Source organism: Chamaea fasciata, unplaced genomic scaffold (genome assembly GCF_029207755.1).
Source record: "Chamaea fasciata isolate MVZ Bird 193981 ecotype frontalis unplaced genomic scaffold, bChaFas1.0.hap1 SCAF_10, whole genome shotgun sequence".
In the NCBI taxonomy this organism is placed as follows: domain Eukaryota; kingdom Metazoa; phylum Chordata; class Aves; order Passeriformes; family Sylviidae; genus Chamaea; species Chamaea fasciata.
The window spans coordinates 23,948,828-23,961,344 of NW_027094095.1; the positions used below are offsets into that span (position 1 = coordinate 23,948,828).

Below are 12,517 nucleotides of genomic sequence, written 5' to 3' on the forward strand. Positions count from 1 at the left end.
GATAGGAACTGTTGGCCAGTCTGGGATTGGACTAGGATTGGACTCAGCTGTACCTGGGCTCTGTCAGGAGTTTAGAAAGCAAGGGGGTCCTTTCTGAGCCTTGTGATTCAATGGGAGCGTCTTCCCTGCCCTTTGCACCCTTGTCCTTTGCATCCCCAGTCTCCACACAAATCATTCCAAACTGACATTAAGCTGATTTTCCTTTGTATGCTCCATCTTCGTAATAAGTAACAGAGTGAACCCTGTCATTGAACTCTGTCACCCTTTTGCAAATTTAAATTAAAACCTGTTTTTTCCAATTTGACAGTGATTCTTTAGCTGACCTAAATCACTCATTTGTGACACCCACCCTGCTGGGGGGTAGGTCTGCTCCCATGCTGACACCCTCTGCAGAAGGGGGCAAGAGCTCCAAATGCTAAGGAGTGACTAGTACTCTGGTCTGCTGTTTATAGTTACCCTTTCCAAATGTCTACCCCTGTCGTTTTCTCCAGGGAAAAGGAGCAGCACAGCCACTCTAGACAAGTGTATTCAACCACTGCTAAAAAATGTGAAGGTGGAAAAACCTCCTAAAGCTGGTCTGCTGCAGAGAGAAAGGGAACACCCTCAGTTAAGAGATTTGCTGCAGCAGTTTCTGATCCTGTCTCATCTTCCCTTAAAGATCTCCAGCTATTTGCTCCCAGTGTTGCCTTCTTCCCCGCTCTGTCCTGGATCCTCTCAATTCAGTAAGCTGCATTCCAGCTGAGAAGACAGACAGGATAACTACTGATTTGCCTCCTTTTTTTTTTTTTTTTTTTTTTTTTTTTTTTTTAATGAAAATTATGAATTGTGCCCTCAAAGAGTTCTATTTTACCGAAAAACAGCAGAGATAACTGGACCCTTCAGGAGGGTGTGTGGCACCCTGGAAGGAACCAGGGCTTGCTGAGTGAAGGCCTCACCTGCTCATTGAAGGGGATGGGGGGCACGGTGGGGTCCAGCTGGAACATCTCCTGGCAGAGCAGAGCCTTCATGCACAGAGCCAGGCTGTCCACATCCCTCGCCATGGGCCCCAGGGCACAAGGGACTGGGTGGGACAAGAGAAAACACCCACACTGAGCAATGGATGTGCCAAACCCCAGCCCAACCCTCTGCACAGCCACCTTGGGGTGAGCAGGCAGTGAGGGAAGTTTCAGATGGACTCTAGACAGGCCTTTGCTGCCTCAGGTTTTCTTCTGACCTACAGGGGAACATCAGGCTCTTGACAGGGTATAGAGAAAAGGAATTTAAAATTCACGTACCTGCCAGGATGCCACTGACAGGGCCAGTCACTCCAGACAGGCTGTGGGAAAAGAAGTATATTGTCATTCAGTAATGGGGAAATACTCACAATACGTTTGAAAAGCATAGTGGGGTCTCCAGCTCAGGACCAGAAACAGAAGGAAATTATTATAAAAATTTGAACTGAATAGTGCAAAGCAGGAAATTTTGGCCGAAGTAAAACAAACCTAAACCCCAACAAATCTTGGTTTTGGTTTAACCAAAACCGTTCAATTTTGGCATTATTTAACCATATCAACTCCCTTTTACTTTTAACTCCGGGCTAGATCTACAATGAAAATATTCCCATTTCCCACAAAATCTAACCGTGCTGTCTCCTGGGAGAGGTTTTGAGCAAAGCCAGCCACCCTTAAAGAGCCACTCTCTCTCCTCCCTCCCAAGTACTCCCCCAGTACCTTTCCCCAGCAGCCAAGCCTGACCACAAGCAGGGTTGGATGGGCAGAGGCAACACCCACCTGAGCCTCTCGGCCGTGGGTTTGAGGCCGCAGAGCCCGCAGAAGCTGGAGGGCAGGCGGATGCTGCCGCCCATGTCGGAGCCGATGCCCAGGATGGAGCCGCCCCCCGCGATCAGAGCTCCCTCCCCGCCCGAGGAGCCCCCGGGGCTCCTCTGCAGGTTGAGAGGGTTCAATGTCTGGCCAAAGATGGGGTTGCTGCATTCGTAGCTGGGGAGAAGAAAGCCAGGGAAGAGGCTGTGAGGAAGAGCCAAGTGCCTTGGGTTTGTTTGCTTTCCCTTGCAAACAAGGGCTTTGACTGTGTGGCACAGTCAACCCCATCCCTTCATGCTGTAAATCCCTCAGGACATGGCTCATTCCCACCAGCCTCTGCTCTCCCTCCCATGCACAACTGGACTTGATTTCTCTTAACTCATGGTAGGTTTTTTCCCCTCTTTATCTTATTTGACAGCTCTCCAGGGACCTACAGGCTGGGATTTTCCTTCAGAAGCACAACCAGGGAGAAAGTTTTTAATCATGTATGTCACCTGAAGAGGGACTGTGGCACATTGGTCATTGCAAACGGGATGGCCCCTTGTTTCTTCAGGACCTTGACCAGGACGCTGTCCTCCTCCATCAGAGTGCCCAAGCATTGTACAAGCCCACAGGTTGCCAAGTGCCCCTGCAGAGAGAAGTGACAAGGGACACCGTCAATGCAGCTCCTTTGCTCTTTTGGAAGGATCATCTGGTGTTCCTTCAGGGGTTGTGTTTGGTACCAACCCACTCCCTCTCCTTCCATCCTTGGCAGAGGGCTGCCAAGCACTCACTAGGTTAAAGCTTCTCCTGAAGCTCTCCTTGCTCTTTTCCTTGCTCCTTTTCTCCCCTGACCCAAATGAAGCGCCATACTCCATAGGTGCACTGGCTCAGGATCAAAGCCAGCATCCTGCTGTCCAAGTGAATCCACCAGTGGATGTTCAGGGAAGGAATAATCCCAGGTAAACAAAATGGAGGAGCCTTTTTCAGTTAGCCTTGGTATTTGGGGTTTGCTTTGGGCTTGAAGCCCTCAACTTGAGTGCAGCCTGTACTGTGTCATGTATAGGAGGAGAAATCATTTGTGTCTATAACTATTCATCCCTGTTTTTTCTCTGCTGATGGAGGTTTGTGCTGCTTTTGGCTGGGTTAGAGTTTATTTTCTTCACAGTAGCTACTACAGGGCTGTTTTGGATTTTATGCTGTAAACAGTGTTGATAACACAAGGATGTAATTGTTATCACTGAGCAGGGCTTGCACAGAGCCTCTCATGTCACCTCACCAGTGAGCAGGCTGGGGGTGCACAGGAGGGAGGGGACAGTCCTCAGCTGGCCCCAAGTGACCAGAGGGATGTTCCACACCATGTTGAGTCAGGCTCAGCATATAAAGCTGGGGAAAGAGGAAGGAAGGGGAGATGTTTGGTGTGATGGTGTTTGCCTCTCCCAGTTACCATCACACGTGATGGAGCCCTGCTCTCCTGGGATGGCTGAACACCTGCCTGCCCGTGGGATGTGGTGAACAAGTTACTTGTTTTGCTTTGCTTGTGAGCAGAGTTTACGTTATAAACGGTCTTTATCTCAACCCACAAGTTTCCTCGCTTTTACCCTTTCTATTCTCTCTCCCACATCCCACTGGGTGTGGGGGGCAATGAGTGAGTGAGTGCTCACTGGGTTGCAGCTGCCTCAGACACAGCCAGGTTTCCTGTGGTGCAGGCAGGGAGGGGGATTGGACCCCTTCCTGATTCTCCGTCTCCCACCGCTTCACCACCCAGCCCAGCCTACGGTGGGACACTCCACAAACACAAAGGGAGGAACCTTGTGGCCAATGTGATCCTTGATGCTGACGGGGACGCCGTAGAGCAGCCCCTTCTCCTTGTGCTGCTGTATTTCCTGGAGCTGCTCCTCACACTCTGGTATAAAGTGTCGCAAGCAGTTTGTCTGCTGGGTCACTTCCAGGGCCTTTGTTGGACATGTGGAGGAACAGAGGTTAGAAAAGAACAGCATCATTACACAGCTGCATTCAGCAGCTATCTTGATCTACAAAACACGGCATGAATCACCCCCTCCCCAGAGCACCCCAGCTCAAGCCATCTCAAAGGACTGTCCAGTGATGAATCTGACCCAGGAGACAGAGCGTGTGTTTCTCTTAATATCTGCTGTATTAAAGGCTGGTCATAATCCAGCTCCAATGAGCCTTTTCAGCCACCAGCACACAGACCATGGTATGCAGAATGTAAAAGATTTGCTTTGTCCATCTCACTGTGGATGGACACTCACCTTCTCTAAGTAGGTGTAGAGGACAATCCTGGGGGACAGAGACCCTTCCTGGAGTCTTCTAGTGAGTTCCAGCAGGGGCAGGGACCGAATGGCATCTCTCTGGACACTGGAGACCTGCAGAGGGAAGGTGAGGGGATCCAGAGCAGCAGCTGCAGTTACCCTTTGGCTCAGGTGATAAGGCTGTTAAGTTTTGTCAACATTATCAACAAAACTTGCTGGAAAGGCAGATCCTGCATGTGGGGGTTCAGACCTTGAGCTTCCAAGTGTTTTATCCTGAGTTTAGATATCACAAACAGGATGCAAACACAGGAACCCAGGTGTAGAAGGGCTTTGTCCATCTACTGCAGCAGAGGACATGGCAATGCCTTCCTCCTGGCACGGTGGAGCTAACCCCCTGACCAAGACATAACCTTGGCTGAACAAACACTGCCTGGGGCAGAAGGTACCAAAGTCCTTGCACACAAGTCTCAGGCTGTCCTTTCAGGCTGAACAGACAGAGGCAATGCAGGACAGCCCAGGCTGGGAATAAACATTTACCAGCTCAAACCCATCAAACTGCAAGAAAATCAACAGGTAGTCTACTTAGGTAAAGAATACTGGCAGTTCTCAGTGCCACCAGGCTTTTAGAGGTTTTATATAATGTATTTATATTTATATAGATCTATATTTAAGGAAAAAGGTTGTAGATATATGTATCACTTGGGGCTGGTATGCTTTATCTCCAGGTGTGTTCCCTGTATAAACATAAGCTGGTTTACCCACTATGTATTCAGAAGTGAATGGAGCAGAAAGGAAAGGTGGTTAGAAATGATGTTTCAGTAGGAATTCAGGGCTATGCTGGTTGGATGCCTGGCTCATTCACCCCCATGTCACGTTCTGGTTGCTCCCAGGGGACACTAAAAACCCTGTGCTTCATTGGTGTAAATTTAGACCAGGCACGGTGCCACTGACTAAGAATACTGCTTTTGGAGACACCCCTAGAGCTGTCCAGAGGCCGAGTTTTAGAGACAAAGGTATAGGGGTGTGAACAGATGTGCTGTCACCCCAACTTTGCCTGCTTTTCACAGTTAGCATTTTGTTCTCACGCAGCTTCAAGAAAACAATGTATATTTTTAGAATTTATCTTTTTGTTTACATATTTCTCTGGGAGGAGAAAGATGACTGATGGTGGTCTTCACCAACGAGGTCAAAGAGGTGGCAACCTATGTAGCCAATCTTGTGCCTTCTGAAAGAATTGTATATAAGATGGAGTCAGAAAATTGGATATAGAACTTTCCTGCTGACCTTCTTGCTGCCTGCCTCATTCTTTCGTGTCCCAAAGTGTAACAATGTGCAAACTTAAGTAGAGGAAAAAGCTTTCTTGCTTCTACACATTATTGGCAAGAGACATTTCCAGATCTTGAAAAAATTTGGGTTTGGATCAATGAAGATCCAGTGCATCATCACCTATGTTCAAAAACCTCTTCTCACTGAGTAATTCACATTCCCCAAAGCTGTAGACTCCCACCACATCTCATCCAGCTTGAGAAGAGCAGTGATCTCCCTTTCTCCCATGGCAGCCTTTCTTCTTGTTGAGGGCTGCTGGCACATCTCCTCCTAAAAGCTATGGGGCTGTGAGCTGGAAGGAAGAGCTGAAGGACAGCATCAGCAGACACCCCAGTGGGACTCAGACACCCGAGGGGGACAGGTTACCTGCTCCCTGAACTGCTGGACAGCCTTTGCCATTTTCTTCATGCCCTCATCCCGGGTCCTCCGAGCCTCTTCTAGTTTCTTCTGGATCCTTTTTTTGCCCAGCCATTTCCAGACCACCAGGGCTGCCACGGAGCCGCCGAGCAGGGCGAGGGCAGCAGAAGTGTCCACCTTCCTCTCTGGCAGGAGCTGTCTCAGCTGCTGCTGGATCATCATGTGTATTTCTGGTCTCTGAGGATGCAGTGAGAAAGAAAAGCAAGGCAGGTGAAGGAGGCCCTCCTTGACCCCCAAGGCCCATCCCTCTCCCCAGCACCACTGTCCTGGGTCAGCAAATAGTTCAGAGGCTGCAGTCCAAAGCTGACTTCTGCAAAGCTACTGTAGGTGGAGCTTGAAGTGAAAATGATTAACCACCAAATGGGGAACGTATAGTTTGGCCAATGACCCTTGTGTTCATTGGGGTGTTGGGTTTATAGGGGCTTTCTGGACTGTGGGAATGAGGTCTGTGGGATCAACTGAACAAATGAAGCAAGGAAATTGCTGCTCTCCTGTTTCCTGTGTAGCCTGAGAGGACAATGGGAGAAGAGGAAAACCAGCTTGAAATAACAAGGCTACCCTGCACCGGGCTGGGGTGTGGTATGCTGAGGGAATGCATAGCTGTGGGCTATGCTGGGCTCACCAAGAACCTTCTGCTGCTGCCAGGGTGGCCAGAGGATGTTTTGGCACTGCCGTGGTGTCCTCATGCACCAGAGGGAGAGGCTGTTTCACTCTGTGACAAAGCACATTGATATTACCTTAGGAGTGGAAAATCCCACAGGCTTGCAGGCCAGAAGCAAACTATTTCCACCAGGCATTGGAGTGGCTGGTGTCTGACATCTTTCCAGCACAAATGCCTCTCACTACAAGCACCAAGAACCACATACTGACCTGAAGGCAACAGCCCAGCCAACATCAGCCATGGTCTGCCTGCAATCTCCTCTGTTGCTTTTGGATGGTGGATCCTCCCTATGGGTCCCCTCCTTGGAAAAAGTGTTTGGGCAGCTATGGATTGTGCATTACAAAACTTTGCAAGCTTCCAGCAGAGTGTGGAACTGGATATGGAATGGAGGCTGAAGAGCCCTTCAGCTCCCTTCAGGGCTGAGTGGTCCTCTAGTGCTCAGTTTTCCAGCATCACGCCCGTTCTTAGCAGTTGTAAGAGTTTACTGCTGTTTTCTGTCACAATTTGTGTCAGCTGGGAATGTTCTTATCTTAGTTCTTAACTAGAGAAATTTATGGACTCTGAAGAAATCTGACTTTGGTGTCCGTGAGGAAACATTCTGGAGCTGGCAGCAATGTCGTAACAAATTGAGCTGGCCTTTTCCTGTGTCCATTCTGGTGGCATCCGTCCTTGGGGGATGCCCCCTCAGCTATGGCACTGCTGGTGTGAAAAGAGCTGCAGCTTGGGGACATGCCTGCAGCTCATCCTGCTCCTACTCCATGGTGCTGCCTGCAGCAGGAGCTTCCAGAGGTGCAGAGTGATGCACGTGAGCAAAGTCAGCATGTAGTAATGCCCAGCCCTCTTCCAATCCTCATCCAGCCTCCAGGAATCCATGCAAGCACTTCCTGAGGCAGAGGTGTGTTCTTTGCCTGTGTGACAGCACCACAACCTCTGTGATGGGCTGAGCAGATGTGGAAGGCTTTCTTGGGAAGTGTGAGGGCATTGGCCTCCCACATCCGCCTGTGCCCTGGGATCAGAGCCCCAATCCTGCCCTTTGGACACTTGGTAACTGTTTAACACAGACAGACACAGCTGAGTCCGGAATGACTTGGAATTTCAAAGGCCAAATTTTTCAGCAGGCACAGCTGCATTAGCAGATGGCTGTATGCTGCTGGGGAAAACCCTTCTCCTATCAATGTCCCAGCACCTCCACATCCTTCATTAATCTGAGGTGTGGCTCCTCCTGCCACCACAAGGCCACAAATCCAAGGGAACCTAAAGCAGGGAAGCAGAGGGATGTCCCAAGTCAAATCTCAAGTCTGCAGCAGAGGGGAGAGACTTGCCTGACTTACAGGTCAATATTCACTTCTGCATGTTGATTTTGTCACCTAAATTGATCCAAGACCAAGGTCAAACCCACTAGTGGAGTTCAGATGAAAGCCATGACCCCTTTCACAAGGAGAGTCAGCCTGTAACAGCTGGTCTGGGATTTCATTGTGGCATACACAGCATGCTCTTCACTTTGCCCATGCCAGGAAAAGGCAGTTAAACCACGACAGAGGGTCCCCTCCTGTCCCCAGCAAGACCTGCAGCATCTTTGCTTGCAAGAGCAAAACTGCACTGATTCACTCTCAGCAGGTTCAGCTCTCAAGCACACTGGATCTTTTCCGAAATTCTTATAACAAAACTGTCTTCTCTCTGAATTGGTAAGAAGCATCTTTGCCAGCTTTGACTCCATTTTGATTAAAATGACAAAGAATAAATCCTGACAGCTGTGTCTTGTGTTCATGTATTTGTAACCAAACACTCTGATGCTCTTTTTATAACTATTTACAAAATGAGGCACGTTAACTATGCTGCTCTGAAAGAATTTTTAAGACATTTTGCAAAATACTGAAATCATAGTGAAATGGGCTGGACCCCTCTGGGGAACTTGTTCAAGTTGGCTCAGAGGGCTGAATAACTGTTTGCTGTGAACTCTCCAGTTTCTGACTCATTTCAGCCTGGAATAACCATTGGAAGCATAATACTTTCCTCAGTTCCAGTCCAACTACACCAGCACTCACAGAACATAACAACTGCTAAGAAACTTTCCCCTACCTAAGCTGCAACTTCCCAAACACCAAGGACATCAGTTGAGAGATGAGGGTCTGTCTCTAAAAACCCTTTTTCACATTGCTCAGCCAGGACCCTGCTGGCTTTTCCTGAATAAACTGTGATAGGATGGGAAGACAGAACTCCCATAGCAACCCTCAGACCTCTGACAGCAGGGGCTTCTTCCTCTCCTGACCATCTCTATATTTTTCCCGCTTTTTATGGATATTGCACTATTTTCCTTCAGATTTTCCATAGCCAAGTTGTATGAATCCTACTTAGAACTTGTCCAGCAAGGCAGAGACATGGTCAGAATGCGTGCTGCAGAGAGCTGTTAGTTCTTCACCAGAAGTCCAGGAGCATTCCTATTTCTTCCATCATGTCTGGTGTCTTGCACAGGTCTGTCCCCACTGAGTGACAGCTGTGACTTCAGTGCCCTGATGGTGAGAGACTGGGATGTTCCCAGCTGCTGCACGACTGGGCACAAATCTTACAGCAGGAAGCTGCGCTTTCACTGGTCTCCCATGGGCAAGCAGAGATTGTAGGAAGCTGGAGAACAGTAAGAACAGGAGAGCAGGAAAGAAAAAGAGCAGACTGAGATCATGCTTGGAGGGGCGAGGATTTGTGTAGTGAACAGCCATTTCAGAGTGAAAGACGTACCAACCCTAATTCTTGTGTGTTTTTTTGTGTGTTTCAAGGGTGAGCCTTGTTATGTTCAGGTGTTTCATTTCACCCGCTTTTTGAACATTTTCTTTAAGCTTCTTCAATTACCACCTTCCTTGGAACTTGTTTGAAGTGAATATCTGGGATCCTGGGAATGTTTGTGTCCCTAATTTTCTCTGCCACTGGCTGCTACACAGCAAGCTCTGTGTGTTTTGGATACTGTAAGGGGACACCTGACCTGTTCTAACCACTCATGTTCTGTGAGTGTAAGTCCTTCTAGGGAGTTTTATTTGCTGCTGGTGTTGTGATTATACAACAGTGTGAACTGCAAACTAAAGAAAAAGTCCTGCACAATTAGGTAAAACCAAATAAAAACCCTGGATTTTCTGATGCCTCAATCTCTCAACCTTGCTTGGTTATTTGTCTGGCCACAGAACGAAATGTGGGTTAAGGAGGGCAGATTTAAATTATTAAAATCAAGAGGGAGGAGGAAAAAATGATCAAAGATCACAGCCAGGATTTTGTGCTGAAGATGAAAGAAGCTAGTAAAAACAAAGCCCTTTTGACCCAAGCAGCATTGGTACATAATTCTCCGAGACAGACCAAAGCCTGGACTTTGCTCAGTGCTGGGCAGCTGGACAAACCCTCTGCAAACACACAGTGCAGCTCTGCAAGGGCTGCACAGTCCGAGCTCACAGCTTGTGGTGAAGGAGCTGCAGCAGGGCTGCAAACAGCAGCACCGTGCTGGTGGCTGTGGAAGGAGCTGAAATTCTTTCTCCAGCTTGGAGGACGCCTGGAGGAGGAACTCTCCAGAAAACTTGAAGTTATGTCCTACTAAAGGCCTTTCTCTGCTAGTGCTTCAGCACCCGACCTCACCAGAGTGCTCTCAGCATCACCCTCCCCGCCTTCCCCTACATTTATGCAGCAATGGCAACAGATGTCATGAACAACCTGGCTGGAGAAGGGCCCTAAATTTTACCCAGGAAGGTGCTTTGCTGTCTGCCCAGCTGAGGCATTTACCTGGTCTGTAAATTCCTGAACAGACCCCTAAATCAGGTCCAAACATGTATCTTATTTCCATCACACTTTTTCAACATTTTTCTGGATGTCTTCTCTACCTCATCCACTTCAGTGCCAGGAGAGTTTTATCTGAGCATCCATGCTCTCTACTTCAGCATCTGCTGGATCACAGGGAGAAATTCCCTTTGTCTGCTGGGTCTGGGAGTGAGGGCTGCAGGATCCTAAGATCTAGTGACTGGCTGGAGGAGGGAGAGAGGAGAGTGGGAAGAACAGCAAATCCCTTTTAGAGACATCCTCGAGGAGCAGCTGGAATGCAGAGCACGAGTATGCCTGGAGAAATTCCTCTTACAAACAGGACTTTTTCACTTGGCTCAGCCTTGCAAGGATATGGAGGGATACAGGAGTGAAGGACACAGACCTTTCCTTGCAAAACAAGGTCTGTGCATGTTCAGGTCTAGCCAGGAATGCTACCTGGGCAGATTACTTGATTAATGGAGATCTCCCATCTTTCCTCTGAGAGGACAGCTAAAGACCCTTTGCTCCTGGCCTGGGAGGGTCACAGTCCCTCCACAGGCTGCCCCCATGCCGGGGCTCCGTGGCTGGTGCCCCCAGCAGCAATCCTGCAGAGGCAGGGCATCTCCTGGGAGCAGGGTGTGCCATGGAGCTTCTCCCGGCACGGGTCAGAGGCTGGTGAGTCAGGCCGTGTGACTGTCACACTCCCTGTGTGACTCAGATCTGCCGGTGGCCACGGGAGGCAGCTGGATGACTGCAGCATCCCCGCACAGCCCCAGGGAGGCGGATGAGTACCCAGGGCAGTCACACCTTCTCTGTCCCGGCACGCTTGGGGAAAGAATCACCCTAATGAGCATTGCTAATGATCGTGCCTTATTTCAACACACACTTGCTTATTCATCTCCTTCATCAGCCCCCCTTTGTCCTGCAGCCTCTTCGTCCACCCTGGGGGTGAAGGATGGGTCAAGAAACAGCGCCCGATTGTCACAGTGTTGGAAGCACCAAACAGAGGAATGGCCTAAGTGTAGACACAGAAATGCTTTCTCAGTTTTCCCCGAAGTGCTTGTAGGCAAAAACCCCCCATCTTCTTCCATTGCTTAACTGGAAGAAATACTGAGGAGCAGGAGTGATGACAGACCATTTAACATTTCTCTCAGCTTATGGTAAAACAGAGAACATTAAGCTTTGCAGTACTCTCTGCACAGCTAAACTGCTGGATGGTGTGGAACTGTAGACAGCAAATGAGTTCAAGAAGGGGACAAGTTTGTGGAGGAGAGTTCTCTTGGCAGCTATTTAAACCCATGGGCTGACTGAAAGTCTTTGCCAAAATTCTCTTGGCCAAACAATGGCACAGCCAGTGAGGGAATCCTTCACTTACTAGGTTATAATCTCCCACAAACATCTGCTCCTGCCCACTGTTAGAAATCAAATATTGCAATAAACAGCTCTCTGGTCTCACACCATGCCATAAATAATATTAAAATGTTGTTATTTGATCCTTTTGGTCCAGCATTAACTTTTTTTTTTTTTTAATCAGTTTAACTCTAACAATGAAGGACAATTTAGACAGAGATTTTTGCTGACTACTTCTAAACCGAATTTAGTGCCACTTTATTGAAACATTAATTCGGAGTTTTCAACTCACTATCTACTTTGCTTCATGTCAGGTAGAAGGTGGCTGGAGTGGAGGGCAGGGAATGAAAAGCCATCACACTGGAGGCTTCCAGAAATCACACATTTCTCTTCGTGCCCCGGGCAAGAGTCTCCACCTCCTTCATGAAGCGCAGGCACAGCTCTTCCTGCCACGGCAGAGCCACGCACTGCACGGCCACGGGCATCCCCACAGCTCCTTCCACAGCCTGCAAAAGTCAAGGGCAGTGCTGAGTCAGGGCACCCAGGCAGACACGGGACACTGCAGGAAGGGAGGGCAGAGGAAGACAAACGAGAGCACAGCCGCCAGGCTGACAAACACCAGCCCTGCTGCACCACGGGGTGCTGCAACAGTGGGTGCAAACTGCGCTGCTAAACAAGCTCCCACTCTCACTAGGAGATGTAGACAAGCCTGGGGACAATGTCCCAGAAGTGTCACTCTGCTGGTTGCTAAGCCTTGACCTCTTTCCTGCTGACCTCTTTCAGCCTCTTGTCCCAGGGGTCTCTGTAGTGCCCTTGGTACTGCTTCAGTTCTTCTTCATCAGCCCTTGTGACCGTGGTGACCGGCACCACCCCGGCAGGGAAGTTTAGCACGTTGTACAAATTGGTGTAGGAAGTGGCAGCTGGAACACAGAGTATGCAAA

General features: G+C 49.0%; 1 protein-coding gene across 2 annotated transcripts in view; it reads right to left on the reverse strand.

Annotated features, from left to right (window-relative positions):
* Positions 1–12,517, reverse strand: part of LOC136294721 (vitamin D3 hydroxylase-associated protein) — a 33,373-nt gene that overhangs the window by 3,900 nt on the left and 16,956 nt on the right. The window contains exons 11-17 of one of the 2 annotated variants that reach the window (XM_066192754.1): positions 5,744–5,971; positions 4,052–4,165; positions 3,590–3,733; positions 2,294–2,427; positions 1,770–1,976; positions 1,275–1,315; positions 936–1,060 (exon numbers count right to left, since the gene is read on the reverse strand). In XM_066192754.1, coding sequence (XP_066048851.1) covers positions 936–1,060; positions 1,275–1,315; positions 1,770–1,976; positions 2,294–2,427; positions 3,590–3,733; positions 4,052–4,165; positions 5,744–5,971 — 993 coding nt within the window. Of the gene's footprint in view, positions 1–935; positions 1,061–1,274; positions 1,316–1,769; positions 1,977–2,293; positions 2,428–3,589; positions 3,734–4,051; positions 4,166–5,743; positions 5,972–11,719; positions 12,083–12,350; positions 12,497–12,517 lie in introns of those variants that run through there. The other variant, XM_066192755.1, reaches the window with a different exon arrangement.